Source organism: Typopeltis vanoorti, chromosome 23 (assembly GCF_054136105.1).
Source record: "Typopeltis vanoorti isolate ZY-2024b chromosome 23, IOZ_Tvanoo_1.0, whole genome shotgun sequence".
Taxonomy (NCBI): domain Eukaryota; kingdom Metazoa; phylum Arthropoda; class Arachnida; order Uropygi; family Thelyphonidae; genus Typopeltis; species Typopeltis vanoorti.
Window position 1 is genome coordinate 37141017 of NC_143571.1, and position 18443 is coordinate 37159459.

The following is an 18443-nucleotide window of genomic DNA, read 5'->3' on the forward strand; positions in this document are numbered from 1 at the left end:
TGAATAAAAATTAAAGAAAAAAAGGTTTGACAACCATGGCAACTGATGACTAAGATATAATTTAATATCAAGTTTCTTAGATATAAAGATATCGAAAGTTATATCAGTTCCAAGATATCGAGCTGATAAGACTATGATAACCGCTCGGCCAACCAGGTGGGCAGAGATATGAGAGACAGAAAGAAGTAGTAGTAATAGCAATTTTGAAGTAATGTTGTCTCAGGAAGATCAGGAAATATGTTATTCCGATAGCGGAAGAATTAGAAGAATTTTTTAAAAGTTTGAATTTTTTTTAAGTCTTAAAATATTCAAAAATTCATGAATATAGAACTTTAATAATTATCGTAATTACTGAACGCATTAAGCTTCGGTAACTCAGTTGGTTTCGACCGAGTCCACACACACACACACACGCACGCACGCACGCACGCACGCACGCACAAATCTATAGACATAACATACTTTGAATGAGAAAGGTAATAAGAAATCACATTGGCTTATCGCTACATTACTATGGAATGATTATCCAACCAATCTTCGGTTTGAGAGAACCAAATTAAAATAAACTAAAAATGTAAAAATAGAAATAAATCATCCTGGAATTTTAAGACAGAATTTAATGTATTTTTTAACGACATACAAGAGAAAGTCTTAAGTACCGTGAACTTCATAACGGAGAAGGTATCTTCCTAGTCCTAAATGCGAAAGAAAAATTCTACTCATCCCCCTCTCAAAGGGAAGTCAGAAAAGTGAATATCATTTAAAGAGCTAATAATTCAATATTTTAAAACTTTACTGTTATATTAAACACACTATTAGAAAGTAAATAAATATTAAAACATCGAAGCATGACAATAACATAAATAAGAAACCAACTTGGCGGAAAACTCAATTCAATGGACTATAAAGAGAAACATATAAAGAATCCAGGCTTTTTTATAATAATATACAAACGATTTAAAGTTTTTTTAAGCTTAATGCTGATATTTTCATTTATCGTGTTACAACCTGCATGGGTTATTGTCATCCGTGCTCGAAAGAGAGATGTTTGCTTAAAAAATACCTCTAGTGTGCAAAAATACCTTTTCGCCGCTGGCAAGCAACAAGGTTATCAGCAACTCACACATCTGGAAGCTATTTTCAGTCCGCTTTTCACCACTTACTGTTCACTCGGCGGAAACTAAACCATATTTATTTATAATCGATTACATAAACAGCCCATAATGGCATATCTAACAGAGCGAACTGAATGACAAACGATTCCATTATTATAAATCGTTTCCTGGGAATAATTCATTCATTCATGTCTCCAGTAATCGTTGCAGGCAACTTCTAATCAGACTTTATCTCTTCTAACGTTCTTCGGCCCTTTAGGGGGGCTACGTTGTAACGTAGAGATGTTAGACCTCTTATCAAACCTCCCACTTCTTGTGTGATAAGGGCAACGGTGTTGGTGGTTATCCATGAAAAGAGCTTTTGAATTTCGAACGAAAAATGGTCGCTGCGAAAAAAAGGAAATGAGAATAAACTTCAATGGAGGATACGTTTCCACTTCCGGCCTTAGTCGATAGTATTTGTAGCCCGCTCGTAAAATTCAACCACGATAGAAGGACTAACCGTGAATCAGTCTTAAAAAAAGTCATCGAGAAATAAAACCGGCTTTTGTGCGTATGGAAAGTAAATGAGATATTTAAGCTAAAAAAAGCGATTTTTTTTAAAGAAATAGTGTAAATCATTTCTATTTTATTTATTCATTTTTTTAACGTAAGGGAATTACGAAAAATGTCTGCTTCAAATCTTTTCAGTTTCCTAAAAAGAAGGAAAAAAATTATTAAATGAAATAACTTATCGACGCTACCAGTATACGTTGCAGTTTTATGAATTACCAATACAAATCAATTCTTTATAGTCGTATTTATATTAGTTAAAAATACATCAGTACCTACAATTTAATTAAATTATTATTAAATGCAAATACATATCATTAATTATTAACTACAGAAAGCCCTACCATTTATTATTGTTAATAAAAATATTCATACTTATTTTTACTTTCTTGATTGTATTAAACTATTAATTATAAATATGAATTATAAATAAATTAAACAGCAATGCCTACTAACATAAAATATTATTAACTATAACAATGCTTAAAGCTGTATGTATATAAATTGTACGCATCTACATTGTAATCATAAGATTACAATGTAGATGTGCGTATAATTTATGTGAAAGTATTTATATGCCGATATGTATACATGTATATAATGTAAATAAGTAGCTATGAATAATAAAATTAAAGTTAATTATTATTATTATTATTATTATTATTATTATTATTATTATTATTATTATTATTATTATTATTATTATATTCATTACACAGAAATTGTTAATGTTAGATGAGCATGTGTTGTAAATACATAATATAAAGGCATCAAAGTATTATTAAAAAATTTAATTGAAACCCAATGTAGAAAATGAACCATATATGTAACACTTAGTGCTGAATTTGTTTGAATGGCACTCGAGATATTTATTGTACATGCGTATAAATATTTTAGAAATTAATAAAACAACACCTATTAACTCTAACATTACTAGAATCATATTATTATTTTAATATTATTATTAATTACTGTTGGAGTATTATTTTTCAACTATTATTTTACGAACTATTCATTTGGAAACTTTTATTTCCAAATGAATTTCCAAATTACACAGTTTATATTATACTTGACAAGAAATTATATTCTCATTTTAATTCTTTTATTCAGTTGCAAGAGATGTTCACTACTGAGATCGGTTCCTACCTATATTAAGATCTCATCAATGAAGAAATATTCCGAAATATGTATAATATAGAAAGAATATAGTCTGCTAGTGATCCTTCCCACTAATGGTTTTACATTATGAAATACTAAGGCAACTGTCAAGTCCAGAACTTCTCCATACAAGTAGGCTAGTTGTTAAGATAAACACGAACAAACTTTGTTTGCTTATTTTTGAGCAAAAGATTAATATTAAAATATCATTTTATGTCAAATATAAAATTCTTTCTATTTCAGTATAAAATGTTTTAAATCTTTTAATAATCTAGAAAAAATTTAATAATATATAAGTACACTCTTTTATTATTTATATATAGTGTATATATGAAATTTGCATAGGTAAATGATTTTTAATCAATCGACCGTGAGATGCGGTGATTGATTCATTCAATCCAATACCCTTGGAGGGTAATGGATGACAATGCTGTAGCCAATGAAGTCCTAACTGAGGCTCGGCTATTGCTGTTACCCTCTTGCCATGATCACAGCTTTAATAGCTCAATAACACCTTATCCCTACACTGTCCTCTACAGATAACGGGGAATATGAAAAGTATTCTTGCTTCGCCCCTTTAAGCCAGTCCTTATAAGGATAAATGATTTTTTGTGAGATGAGATTTATCATATGGTGATACCAGCAATGTGTATGCTCACAGCTGGAATCGATACTTTGAAATCTAACATCCTAAGACGAAAGAGCACAAAACAAATGCTTACGTATGATAGTAGATGGTTCATCAGAATTTTCTTAATTCTCTAGCAGGAAAGTACTTTGCAAAGGCGATTAACTGATCAAACAAGCTTCAGATTACAACGAATATGATCCCTATAAGCATAAAAAACCTAATGCCATTCTACTATTCATTGATTGCACTTAATCTCACAGCCTTTAAGCTGCATCCCCTCTTCCCCATCCTTCTCTTCTTCTACTACAAGAAGAAGAGAAGGATGGGGGGGGGAGCAAATATTTATGAAGATGCAAGGAACAACAAGCTGTAAATACTCGAACATCCAATATGGAAGACCATGTAGTGCTAAAATACCTACACGGCTACTAACAACCCTGTAATGCAACCACGCAAACTTTTAGAGTTACTGGATTCTTAACAAAACATGTAAACTAAAATTGGTTTTTAATTTCCCTTATCGTTACTGATTCCACTTGCAAATGCACCATCAAGATAAATTTAAAGAAAAATGCAATCAGCCTACTTGACCGAAATGAGCAACTCACATTTGCTAAACTGCAATCTAATAAGCTACTTCTTCAACACTGTATTATATACATTTTGAAAGTGAAAAAAAATGTAACAGCTTTACCCTGAAGTGAAAAGTTATTACGATTTTTTTTTTTTGTATATGTGTGTGTGTATGTGTGTGTGTGTGTGTGTGTGTGTGTGTGTGTGTGTGTGTGTGTGTGTGTGTGTGTGTGTGTGTGTGTTTACTTTAGTATAAACATACATCAGCTGGTAGTTACGGTTTCGGTAACTACAAAATGGTCATTTGTTTTTGATATGCCTTTTGAAATGATAAATTGTGACTTATTGTTCGGAATTAAGAAAGAAGTGACTACGGCAATGAAGCCAGTGTATTATGTATGTAAATTGTGAGTAGTTCTCTCAAGAGTTTACTATTTTGTTGGATAAAAAACACGAGTTTCCAACAGGAAAAATCCTTATAATACAGCTAACTTACCTCCTTCAGATGAAAAATGGGATATCAAGAAAAACTTCTTAGTTGTTTCGAACATTTCCAGATCGACACCAATGAACGCCATACTAATAAGTATTAATTATGAAGAATATTTGAAAACAAAGAATATCAAAAATCAGAATGATTTGTAAATTTCAACTGAAAATAAGCTCTGAAGATTAATATCATTATTATCTGAGACCTCCACGGAGCCAATGACTCATCGAAAGAGACGAGTCTCACTTATATCAGTTGTCATGCCTTCCTTTAAACTCATTCACACTAGATGCACTCACTACCTCAAAAACAAACTATACCACTAACTCACTCATTGCTCTGCAAGGAAAAAAGTCACTGTTTTTCCTGTCTTAACCATGAACACACTTGACTTCCATACATGTCCCCCCCCGTGTTCTCTTTCTGTCTTCTACGAATGAAAAATTCCATCAAATAATATTCTAAACACCCAATCAAAAGTTTATGTACCTTTATCACATTATTTCTCTTTCTTTTGTTAATTGACCAGCGTCTACAGTCCACATACTCTCAATCTGTCTTCATACTTTCCATTCCAAAATATCGATATTCTTCGTAGATCTTCTTTGTACCCTTTCAACGGCTTCTTAATACCCCTGCGAACCCAGGAGACCAAACATATGCACGGTACTCGTACTACAGGTGCGGTCATATCAAAGCCTTGTGAAAGGACAAGACTCTAAAAACATTGAATTAATAGTCATTATAATTTGCCCAAATTTCCAGCCTATTCAAATCATTCTCTAAGTGTTGGATACTATTCTCGGTTGCTCTGACTATCTTTGTATTATCAGCAGACAATAAAATATTTCCTATCAGATCCTTTTCAATATCACTCTGTAAAAACACAACTGGCCACCATAAATCCGCAGAATCACCGTATACCACGCTTTCAAAATAATCTACAATCATGTTACTAAACACACTAATACAGAAATCCATTAAAACTATAATATACTAAAGATACACCAATAATTTAAGCAACCCACGCACGCCTTTGAAATTTACTCCGTTACATGAATGAAGGGAGAAAATGTCTCGAATGCCTGTGCTTAAAATATCAGCAAGACATCTCAGAAATTTCTACATGCATCTACTACAGATAACCTCGTCAACTTTAACGCTAGTAAAACCCAGTTCTGTCTTATTTCCCACAAAAAAAGGACTATTTTCCCTCAGTACTATTTTTGATAACACTCAAATTCCCAGACAAGATGAAATTTCTCTTCTCGAAATTACCATGACATAACCTCTCATGGCATAAACACATCACAACCATTGCATCCTCAGCTTCCAAAAAAACTAGGATTTCTCTTTCGCTCAAGACGCTACTTCACTTCAAAACAACTGTTAACTCTATATAACTCACAAATCCGCCCAGCTATCGAATACTGTTTTCATATTTGGAGTGGGGCTCCTAAAAGCTCCCTCAAAATGCTTGACTCAATACAGAGGAGAGCAATTAGACTGATAAATGATCCATCTCTTACCAACTCACTCCCCCACTTTCATATAGACGTTTAGTCTCTGCAATTTGTATATTCTACAAATATTTTCATGGAAAATGCCCATCTGAAACAGCATCAATAATTCCCCACTCTCTACTAAACCCATTGGAACACGTACAGCCACCTTCCAACATCCTTTCACAATACACCTTGAAACCCACAGAACAAGTTTCTTTTCCTCCTCCTTCATCCCTGCTACTGCTGTACTGTGGAACAATCCTCCCCCCCCCCTGATGCATTTCCCAAGGAATACAATATACAGGCTTTTAAATCGAATGTTAACAAGTTCCTCCTCTCCCATCCCAGCCAACCTCTCGTATATGGGCCCAACATAAAAAGTAATAATAATTTAAGAAAATAATCAATAAAAGAAAAATCACACTGATCTTAGAAGCTTCGTACCACACACACACACACACACACACACACTTGCACACACATTTGCACCTGCGATAATAATAAACGGAGTAATCAATAATCTTTAAATGGACTGACTTACCAGACAAATGGAATTTTCATTGCTTATATCACGGAAACATTTGGATGTTTTGTTGAACTCTGGTCAACAACTAATTCTCGTTTAGCGTGAGAGTTGAAGCACTTTGTGCAGTTAGTCATGCTGATATAAGTGATAATAACAAGTACATGAGATTCGTTTGCTTGCTTTAGTATTTTCTTCTGGGAATAGCCAAGACGAGCACATTCTTGTAATTTCCATGTAATTTTGAAATGTATACTACTGGACCGAAAATATTAGAATACCTTAATTATAAAGAGAATTAGCATATTTCAATACTTTAAGCAACCCACGCACGCCTTTGAAATTTACTCCGTTACATAAATGAAGGGAGAAAATGTCTCGAATGCCTGTGCTTAAAATATCAGCAAGACAGCGCCGAAATTTCTACATACATCTACTACGTTTTGCATCTAACTCTTAAAATACAGATTTATTATCAATAAATCTTGTTCTTCCAGACATTTCGAGATATTTGCATTCGAGTTTAGAAATTTATAATCCATAACGTAAAATATATTCTCTCAATTTAGAATATTTGGTTGCAAAACTCTAATGCATGAAGTTTCGTGTATTCTGAAACCTTGAGGTGTTCCATTTTATCTGTAAGGCATTTATGGATATTTGCAACTATTAGCAACTAAATGTTTGACTTTTATGATATTCAGTGGTTGTTTGGGGTTTTCCGCTGGCATGTGATTCTCGTAATTGCTCAACCTTTCTTTTAAAAAAAAGAAAACTGTATTACAGTCCACTATTTTGGTGAGTTATGTCAGAGAAGTAGCAAAAGTTGTGATGGAAATATAATGGAGGGCCACTTTATATAAAATCTTATTCGCAAAAGTTCAAAACCTACTGTGAAGCAGTACTGCAAGTAAGGCACGGATACTGAAAAAATACACTGGAAAAATTACTGGCATTTGCTTGGAATCTTACAATGATGTTCATTGAGAATATTGACGGAGAAAGTTAGTTTCGTAGGGAAAGTGTAGTAAAACTAAATGAAGAGTTCAAAGTGCAAATGGATGCAGTGTCGCTTTGAACACTGCAGAAACACGTTTTTGCTGGCAGTTTTTCTGTGTGTGTGTGTGTGTGTGTGTGTGTCAGGGAGAGTGAAACCAGTAAGAATGTCGTTAATCACAGACCGGTTCTCGATTGATTAGTGACTTTCTTCACATCACAGATTTTTCTACGACTTCAAGGTTTTTGAAGTAGAAATAGAAGATTAATGTTACTCAATAGGGGAGGGTGTGTACTGTTTTTGAACCAACTGTTGATGTTCGGATGACAAATTACGACTGGGATCAATGTGAAAGCCCAGTTATTTGTAGCTGTTTGTGTTGGATGCCATTGCAACTTCCGCCGATTTCCTAAAAGAAGAATTAGAGGTTTTATCATTAAGGACAAACGTGTTTAAGGGAAATGAGATTGGCTATTAGTTCCTTTTGATTATGAATTTCTTCTATCTCTTTTTAAGAGGATATACACGAACAAACTGCGTATATTTCCCAAATACTAAGTCTGATTTATGAAGAACAAAACAAAACAAAAAAAAAAACCCAAATTTCTTTGTGATAAATGATAACCTTAGGAATATTTCTCTGGTTCTAATGGAACGATATGCATCAGTTTTGAGAATGACTTCGTACAATTCGTATAATATGAGCTTCTTTGAAACGTATACCCTACTAGATCATTGCAATTCTTAATATATCTGATTATTTACATCAGCCAAAGATCATTCTAAGATGTTACTATTCTTACAGTCGGTTTTTTTTTGTTTTATTTTCATAAACACTTCAACGAATGTTTAATTCCGTCAATGCTTTGAAGATGTTTTCCATCTGGCAACTGTCTTTACCCCTTTTTAACGTCGCATTTCATTCGTTTAGTTCTCTACACTCACGTCACCAATTCATTGAGTTATTATGTTTCGTTGCGTTATTATAAGATGTTTGTTAAATAAATTTGATAGAATAAGGCATTCTTTTTTATAATGTGATAAACACAATGACAGACACAACGTGACTATTGTAACCTGTCCTTCTGTCTTAAGCTCTTTATCGTTTATTTTGCCATCATTAATTAAATGCAACCTTCTACATTTTACGTAGTTGGGAGATCAAAGTAAAACAAAACGAAGGATTAATTCAAACTCGTTTCTCTCCTGTCGGTAAAAGCTATTCTTTTGTTGTGTATGAACAATGGCAGTTATAGTCGATTCCAGTGCAGAGATATTTTTAGTTACCAAAGTCCCGGATGTTAGCCTAAATTAGTCTTACAAAGCATTGAAAGAAAATTTTCTTAGTGATATAGGTAAACAGTTGTAAATTAATCCTGTAACGTAACTTAAAAATACAAGTGTTCAGAGGCTCTGGAGCTTTGTGGTATCCCCTAAAAGCCATACGTTTTTACAATCCTTTCAGCTGTTTATAAACTTACCATAGGACCTTCAAAATAGCAAGTTAAAACAAATATGTTTATATACATGAAAAGTTTTCTTGTATTCTGATGATATTGATAAACACTCTAAACACAAAGTTTAGAGTGTTTATCAATATAATTATTTATTTCTTTAAGAAAGAATAAAATGAATTATATTTAATTGTAAACTATAATTTAGCATTATAAACTGTATAGATTGTTTTCTAAAATGATAAAATAACATAAATATTTAAACATTTGTAATTACAGTATTATAATTATATTATAATTAAATGTTATAAGTAGACTCATTGTTGCTCATTGCTTATTCGTGAAAACGAGCTGATTTGTGATCTTAAAGTTTACTAATACTAATAATTTTACTAATTTAATCCTTTATATTTTTAAAAGGCTTTCAACTCTGCACTATTAGAGAAATGTAATCTTTATGACACAGCATAAAAATAAAGCCATTTTCTATTTAATAAATTCCAGTATCCAATGTTATAATATGGGATTAGAAACATTTCTATCCACGGAATTAAAGCAAACATTGAAAGGAGTTCACCAACGTCTTTCATTTAATTTATTGCCAGTCTTCAATTTTTAAAAATGTATCAGAAATGTTTAAAAATTATTTTAAACTAATTATAATTTGTTGTTTACAGTGGCGTCGTATTTAGATTCTATTTAATGGCATGAATACTTTTTCACGTCCCTACTTTTTTAATTTTATTTATTTTGTTATTATCGTCTCGCTTGTCAGCAAATATCTTTTAAAGTTTTGCATAACATCCAGTCATGTAAATAAGTCAACATGGGTCCGGTGGTGAAGCAGTCACTGCACATATATTCACTACAGTATTCGAATTATCCATGACATCTTGAGGAGAAATGTGATGCTGTACGCAAACGCTATTCGACACAGTGCATAATACACCTCGGAATGTCTGCATCGTTGGATAGCAGCTGGCATTGACGTGTCAAATAAAATTTACCAGAAAACATTTTGCATCCTAATAAACACCTTACTAACTTCGAATGCACAAAGCTTTCTTATTTCGAATGTGTTTATTATGCGGGTCACGATAAGAGCCTGGTATGCTGGCTCTTCCTTCAATTAGTCATCCCCTCTCCTCTTGTCACAATAAATTTCTTGCTGTTGCTAACAGAAATATTACTGACAGCAGCTTAAAATATGGGCTAGCCTTAGCCGATTCTAAATTTTAAGAGTATTTCTCTGTAGTATTCAGATCAATTAAGTTAAATTGGTACTCTTAGGTGCCCAATGTAATTTTGTGTGTTATTTATCATCTACTGTCATTTTGGCAATATTAATAGTGAGCGCCATGCTGTTGTAGTGTTTCAATAAACACAGAAATTCGTTGAATAATTAGTTGGATGTCACAGTAATTGTTTTAATCAACAATGGTGGGCTAAATAATTAGTTTTGCCTCGGTGTACTATTTCACTCAATATTGTTAGCGTCAATAATATTAGCTGTGTTTCAAATATAATTATTTTAAATATTGTTTTGAATCAGTAATGATTGTTTAAATAAACTCCAATTTTTTTAGATAATGAATTATATTTAATGTTGAAATAATAATTTTTTTTAAAAAATTTAATCAGAGGCGAATTAATTGTTGCTATTTTTGTCTCTAGTCATCTCAGTTATTTTTCGTTTATCGGTATGATAAACTGGACAGTACTAAAAGGCTTTTAAAATTTCCTCGATGATTTTTGGACATTTATATTGATACCGGTACAATGGAAACATTATCTCCAGCTACAAATATCCTATAGTTTCTATAATAAATTTATTATAGTCTAACCAAGTGTAAAATAAACTTTCAACATCCTATAGTTCAGTTTCAATTCCAGTCTCGGTTACCATGGTAATGAGTAAAATATTTTCCTGAACAACAATGAGCTCAATATTATTTCTTGTGCTTCTACAATTTATTTTCACAACTTCAACAATAAGTTGTTATGGTTACAAACAACAATATTATCCTAAAGAATAACTGCTACGCAACAGTAAGTTTAATCAATCTCGATTATTTGCTTGGCAAATAGTCTATCACGAACAACGTCATTCGACTATTATTGTAGTAAGCATAATAACAATTGTTGGACTACATTTAAATGTAAGTAAATGTAGTCCAACAAATGTAAGTAAAAGTAAAGTAATGGATTTATTGCAAAGCTGATTAAGATTAAAAGATTAGCTTGAGCATCACCAAATATTTACTTCTCGAAACTCAACTGCTCTTCGTAATGCAAGTTTTCAGGCTATTCCCTGTAAACACAACCATCTCACAATAGAAATCGAAGAGAAATAATTTAAATGCAAACTCCGTCCTAATAGCAAAAGTGTCCTTCCACATTTGTACGCTTCTCCTGTTCAAACATTGTCCTTCCACTCGGTGTCTACTCCCTTTACTTGTCTCATTTTTCTAGCACCGTAGAAGACCGAATCTGCTGTGGCGTTCGATAATACCAACTTATTTACTTTTCTATAAGAATTTACCGATGCTATTTGCTGTGGGGAAACAGTTCCTTTTCAATACATGTCCACTTTCAATGTTGATACGAAAAGTTATTTTTTTCCCGTTCTTGTTTGATGTGCTTCGTTTTTTCCCCTTTATCTTGGATTTATTTTATTTTATTTTATTTTTATTTTTTTGCTTCTTAAATTCGCAAAAATTTCCTAGTGCAGTAATCTTTTATACTATTCACCTTTATCGACTTTGTACCTAATTAAATTTGAGAAGGATTAAATAAATTTATAATAATAGTACTTCTGAATTCCGCTATGTTTCGCAAGTGGAAAGTTATTGAATAATCAAGACAATTGAATAATCATATACTCATTGAATAAATTTAGTTTAATCCTTTATCCAAGTGGTCACACTTGGATAAAGGATTAAACTAAATTTATTATAGTCTAACCAAGTGAAAATAAACTTTCAACATATGCTCATTTGTTAAACAATTTTCATTGTGATTGTTATTATTCGAGTATACATTGTTGAAATGAATTATGTAACTTATTCTCAATTAATTGTCAATTTTTTTTTCAATAGTTGTTTTTCATGATTTTTTATTTTATTTTTTTACCAACCCTATAGTCATTGTAGTAGAGTAGAACCGAGTTCAAGTAAGGGATTGATAAAGGAAAACAAATCTATTGATATTTTTGAATAGCTAGTATCTAAACGTATACATTATATTTGACATCAGACTTTTCTAGAAAATAAAAGGAGAGAGAATGAAAGAAGAGAAAGAGAACTGGTTCGATAGATTTCAAACCTGACTTGATATTGAGTAATTGCAGCTAGTGATAGATATATTCAAGAAATTTTAGGGAAAATTTCACTGCACCCTCCAAACATGAGAACAGTATTCCAAAGCAGAACATATTCGGGATTTTAAAAACGCTATCTCACTATACAGCAAGAAATAGCGTCTTGAGCAAACGAATATGAAGAAGAGCGAATATTAATGATTGAAGAGATGGTGGATACGATGTGATTGTGTTAGGAAAGGCCTCTGGTGCAACATCAGTCCAAGAAGAGAACTTATTAAAATGCAAAGAAAAATAAAGTGGTATCTTAGGAAAAGCAGTTTATTATGTTCACTGATTAGTTTAATAAAAATCCAGATAAAGTGATTGTTCATAACTTTCTCTATTATTACAAAGATTAATCGACAGCGCCTAGTTGAGCAAATTAGTCAGTTGTTTGCTAGAAGGAGTATCGTTTTTGAATCGACTATATGACGATGATAAAAAAACATAAGATGGATGAGGGTATCTTCCCAGAACAACTGGGAAGATACCCTCATAAGTTCTTGGAAAGCTTCTTGATATCCCATATACAAGCCTTCTTGGAAGGCTTCTTGTCATCAATACTGAATTTGAAAATGAAGAATGATGTTATGTTTCCACTTCGCTCACATCTACACTACGCCATCGTAATACACTGTTGTTCAAAACCTAAGCACGAACTACATTTTTCCCTGTATAAAAAACATTTTCATGAATACAACTAAATGTAGACATAATTTATTGCCATCATACGAATAATTATATTGCAGCTTGTACAACGTAGTACAATATTTAGCACGTTCTAGAGGGAAACTGCTTACTCCTTCTTCAGAGCAAAGCCTCCCAAATGAGTTCTACGGGGTTGAGATCTGGGGAGCGTGCTGGCCACTTATTTCAGTTAATCGAATATGACGTTGAAGAACTTCGTTGCAATTTCGTTCACCAGTCATAGTCCCTTTTTCCAATACTTGTAGTTCGGTGCGTCCATTAAGTATAATCCCCTTCCCCCTAGCACCACCGTATCTATCCCTTTCAAGAACATTATTGCGATGGTAAGCAGTACCACTTTCACGCCAGATCAAGCGTCGTTTAGAATCAGAGAAAACACTTTAGACGATACTTGATCTAGAGCGAAAGTAGTACTGCTTACCATCGCGAGAATGTTTAAAATGTGTAAAGAGTACATTAGCCTATTGGTGTCTTGTCCAATTTTTAAGGATACGACACCACTGGAAAACGCGCGTGCTGTACGATGAGCTGTGGATAAAGGAACGCAGACCACAGGTCTTGTCGAGATGTCTGGCCGCAGTTTGTCGAGATCCGCATAATGGTGCTTGTGTGGAGCCAACTTGCAAGCTATCAAGGCACTTGACGTGGTGAATTGATTACGTTTTGCTGGTATAATCAAAATTCTGTCTTCACGTTCCGTGGTGGAGCGAGGGTAACTTCTTAGCAAACGTTTGGAACACATTCCATTGGTTTGAAACGCTGTCCAAAGCCTGGATACAACGCTATGTGAGATTATAAACTCTCTCTGGCAATATTAGTAATTCTTCAAGCTTTCGGTCCTTCTTTAAGCTTTCCAATAATCCTTCCTCGCCTGAAATCATGTAGTGATGTCTTTGAGACATTACAAGACATCCAAGTTTGGAAACTTTATCCTTCAAAAAAGAGCTTCCTTCAAACACAGTTCATTTAGCGCAGCCTTTTGGCTTTTATCCTGTTGAATGCTACTACGTGACCCTATGAGCGCGATTCGAACATTTGATCTTCAAAAATAATGTTTGTCCTTTGGTTTTGGACACCAGTCCATTACCTAAAGACTAAAATGTTCTGTTAGTCAGAAGCGAATTCTCCATGCTTGCTGCGCAAGCCTATTTAATTGAGAAAGAAGTAATATTTATTTGTTAATAAATGCATGTATTTATAAGCATTCCATTTAGGCTTTTATTTTTGTAGACAGAAGACGTCTTAAGCTTGCGTGGCAATAATTGAGCTTTGCGTTGTGTATCGAAGGCCGATGCTTGCTCGTCTAATCAAAGCTACCTTGCTCGGTTGTGGGAGCTTCCAGGTCGTAGCTGCAGCACTTGATTTCATGCGCCCGCACAGCCATTTCCGCTCCGTTCACGTAGTCTTAAACATAAGGCCATACGCAGTCAAAGTAGCTCTAGCCAGTGAGCTTCAGCCAGCCTTTACAAGTGTGCGTGTTGCTTGGGAAACGTAAGTTACAGCCAACGTTTTATGACGATGTTATTGACCAGTTCATAAAGAAGAACCGTAGGGTAGAATTTGTATTCAAGTAGCTAAACAAGTAGAATATCATTTGTAAAATAAATGTTGTATTTGTATGACTAAATGTACATAAATTTCTAAATATATAGTTTTATTATTCATTATTCATTTTAATATTCATTATTCCGCTAATCAGACTTCACACCTCTCACTCCCTGAATGATAACAAGAGCAAGCGTGAATTTCAAGACCAGCATTCGCCCCTGCTGTTAGCTAGCATCATTCTTCGCTATTTTCTCTATTGCACGCAATAATTATTGTTGATTTTACTATTATTGTCCAAATGGTGTTGATTTCATTGTTGCTGTCAATATACTGTTGATTTTAATATTGTTGTCTACGTACATTTTTGTTTTCTCGTCTTCTGTTTTTTTGCCAGTTCCTTTCAGTTCATCTCCTTCTTAGTTACCTCCGATTGTTCGCTCTCCATTTGTTTTATATATAAAATATTTGGACGAGAAAAACAGCACATCTTAAGTTCCTTAGATTTCAATAGCGCATAAGCAAGCCAATCCAAATAACTGGAATTTGATATTTTGGAATATCTGGAAAATTCCTAAATTAATGAGAAATCGTTTAAAAATTTTAGGAATTCCCAATTCACGGAGAATATTTTCTTTGTTGAGTAAGCTGACCTTGTATATTCTGAGGTCTGAATTTGCTACTGAGCAGATAAAATTTTGGAAGAACGACTTATTTTTTTGATAAAAATCATTATGTAATTTGAATGGAATATATCAGAAATTATTTCTCAAGGCATCAGTTTATCTTTTATCGTCTTCAATTACTTATTTTTAACTAATTGAAAAAATCGTTTAACAGAAAACAAAATACGTAATCGTTTTTTAAGGACAATCAGACGTTTAGGCAGAGGTAAAGTTTTAGATCATAGCAATTAAAAAAATGAAAATTTAATGTCATTGATCTTTCGTTAATGATGTAAAAAATTTCATGATATATATATATATATATATATATATATATATATATATATGATGTAATGATGCAATATATAGTCCAATTACCTAGCAACTAATCTGCATCTGATTGCTGAAAATCTAAAATAACCACATTTTAATAATACAAATTATTGAACTACCACTAAACGCCAAAAAATCACTTATGAAGTGAGGGAAAGCAAATATGGAACTTGACGAACAGTTGGATCAAAGGAGAGTAAAAGAGTTTGTCAAAACAGTTGAATATCATTATAATTAGAGAAGTCGGAAGCAACATCGTATTCATTTTTATATTCATTATAATCAAACAACTTAATACCATTATTGTTTTATTTTCATATTAGACTTCCTAAATCAAATTATTTAGGAAGTCTAAGTATTCCTTAACAAATCTGTAGACTGCCTAAATCAAAAAAAAAAAAAAAAATGGCGGTCTACAAATACTTGTCATCAAAAAGCTAAGTTCAGATTGCTGGAACTCTAGCAGTCCCTTTTAGTTCAGAACTATCTATCTAAATGGGATGTGACATTCTAGAAATGATCTCCTTACTCTGATCCTAAATTTCTTTTCGGTACAAAAAAGTTTCACTTTTCAAAATTAAATTACTCCCATTTAACTCATAATATTTATTTTCTTTTACATAAACCGAACAAATGATGCGCCAAAATTAAACTTATACCAATTTTGCTATTTTTCAATAAGCAATTGAACAAGTTTGATTCATCCTCAAAAATGTGCGAAGTGATCTATCCGGAAATGATTTATCCAAAAAGTAGGCTCTCGAATGAAATTATTATACAGAAAACACCCTACTAAAAGACTGAGTTTTATAACGAATTGGTTAGAATTTATAACTAAAAGAAATCGATTTATAAAACAAGCTATTGAAGATATCTTGTTTTTCAGGTTATTCTTTTAAAGGATTATGCAGTAGCTTAGCATAATTTTAAATCTCTCTCTCTCTCTCTCTCCCTCATCATCCCAGTGGGACTTGCCGAATTGATAATTCTCATTAGTTATCTTCCAATCGGTTCATCAATCAACCAGCTTTATGACAACGACGGAAAAGGCATCCAACTTAACCTCACGCGCACTTTAATTACTCTCCGAATTTTGTTTATCGTTAAAAATTAATGGAATCCTCACAAACGTGGAATGTCATTTCCAAAGATGTTTTAAATAAACATTCAGAAATTGTGACGTCATTAATACTGTAAAATAATAAAAAAAGCGGAACTATTTCTATGGCATTCTTACGACACGCAGCACTCCATTATTTTATTACGGAATTTCCCCATTCTTGAAGAACAAAGACCACCTTCAACAGTGTACGTCACTGAAGGTGCATACTATTGTGTGATCTGGCAGGTAATCAATCATATCAACCGCTTAGTCGTTCCATTGGCTGGCATTCTCAAAAGACGGCCTCACCACTTGTGAGTGTTTTGATCACTGTGAAGCAACTGTCCAAACTTTTCAGTTTACCTGGTGGTGCCACCTAGGTGTGCATTAAGTAAATACCCGTGCACTAGGTGTGGCAAAAGAAATCTTTTTTGTTATGTTGTTTGAATAGGTTCGTAGCTTTTATAGAAAACATTACGGAATTATTATTACAAATATCTCTTACGGAAAACAATAGTTTAAAATACTTTCTTTGTATTTTTACTGCAAAAGTCTCAAGAGTCTAGGCAGTTTATTCTTAAACTGTCTAAAGATCGCCTCCTGGTTAACTGTTCACTCTATAACTAAAATGTCTTTTGGTTGGGAAGGGGGGAAAGAACCGGTTTCTGTTCCCGCTGTAACGGTAAAACTTAATAAGGGCTTCTCACCTAAAAGCAAATCCGGCAGTCTCATACGGAGGTGGAGGGTTTTTTCCTTTCCTCATTATATGCCATCCGACTACCGGCCTAACACAATTGATAGGCCTAATACACTCGCTTCACAGCTTTAGTTGCTTTGCCGTAATCTAAACAGCCAGACTAATTAATGATTGTCAATATATATTTCAGGCAGTGTCAGTCAGGCTGTTCCTTAGGGAATCTCTTGTCTTATGTCGCCACCTTTAGATAAATGCATGAAACGGTTACAATAACCTAAGCATCTACTGTAAACATTTCGAAGATATTTTCTTTTCTTAGGAAGGATGACTGATTTTCTCGTCAGGTGCTTAATGAATATGTAAGGATGATGTTTACTCTTACACTCCCTAATTAATGCTAGAATGTTAATAAATCTAAAAATTATATCGAGTGTCATTCATTGAACACTTTTTAAATGATAGTACATATCATTTTAGGAGCACTTAACAGAATGTCAAGAATCTATATGATTTTTTGTCTGTCCGTACTCATCCAAAACCCTAATTTCTAGCTGGACAGATTTTACTAGAATAATAAAATATGTCCAGTACTTAGAATAGTTGTTAAAATTATCTCGCAACTTCAAATTTGGTTTCAAGTGGTCATTTTAGGATAAACGATGCCAAGAAATACGACATGATATAGGATCCAGACAAACTACCTACAGTGCAAATGTAAAAAGAAGCTATTGTTATGGCATTGTTTTATTGTTATGCCTGTGGAATGAATTTGTTCTCATGACGGTGTTTGTGGAGGCTAATAAAATCCAAATCGCAGATAGCAAAAATTGCACTGCCTAAAATTAGACAACCAAAAACTAATTAGGAAAAAAAAAATTAAAATGTCGTCTTGTCATGAATGGAATTATGTACAGAGTTCTACAACCATTAGTTAAATTATTTAGTAAATAAATAATAATATACTCATATAATGGAAAAGTTTCATTTAAAGCAAACAGATGCATGCAACGTACGTTTCCATGACAACACTAGGT

General features: G+C 33.0%; 1 protein-coding gene across 1 annotated transcript in view; it reads right to left on the minus strand.

Moving 5' to 3' along the window:
* The window catches only part of LOC150093783 (salivary peroxidase/catechol oxidase-like), a 199873-nt gene extending 195266 nt beyond the window's left edge, over positions 1-4607 (minus strand). Inside the window, exon 1 of the mRNA XM_090412512.1 lies at positions 4526-4607. Coding sequence (XP_090268638.1) covers positions 4526-4607 — 82 coding nt within the window. The remainder of the gene's footprint in view (positions 1-4525) is intronic.
* Positions 4608-18443: the final 13836 nt, after the last annotated feature.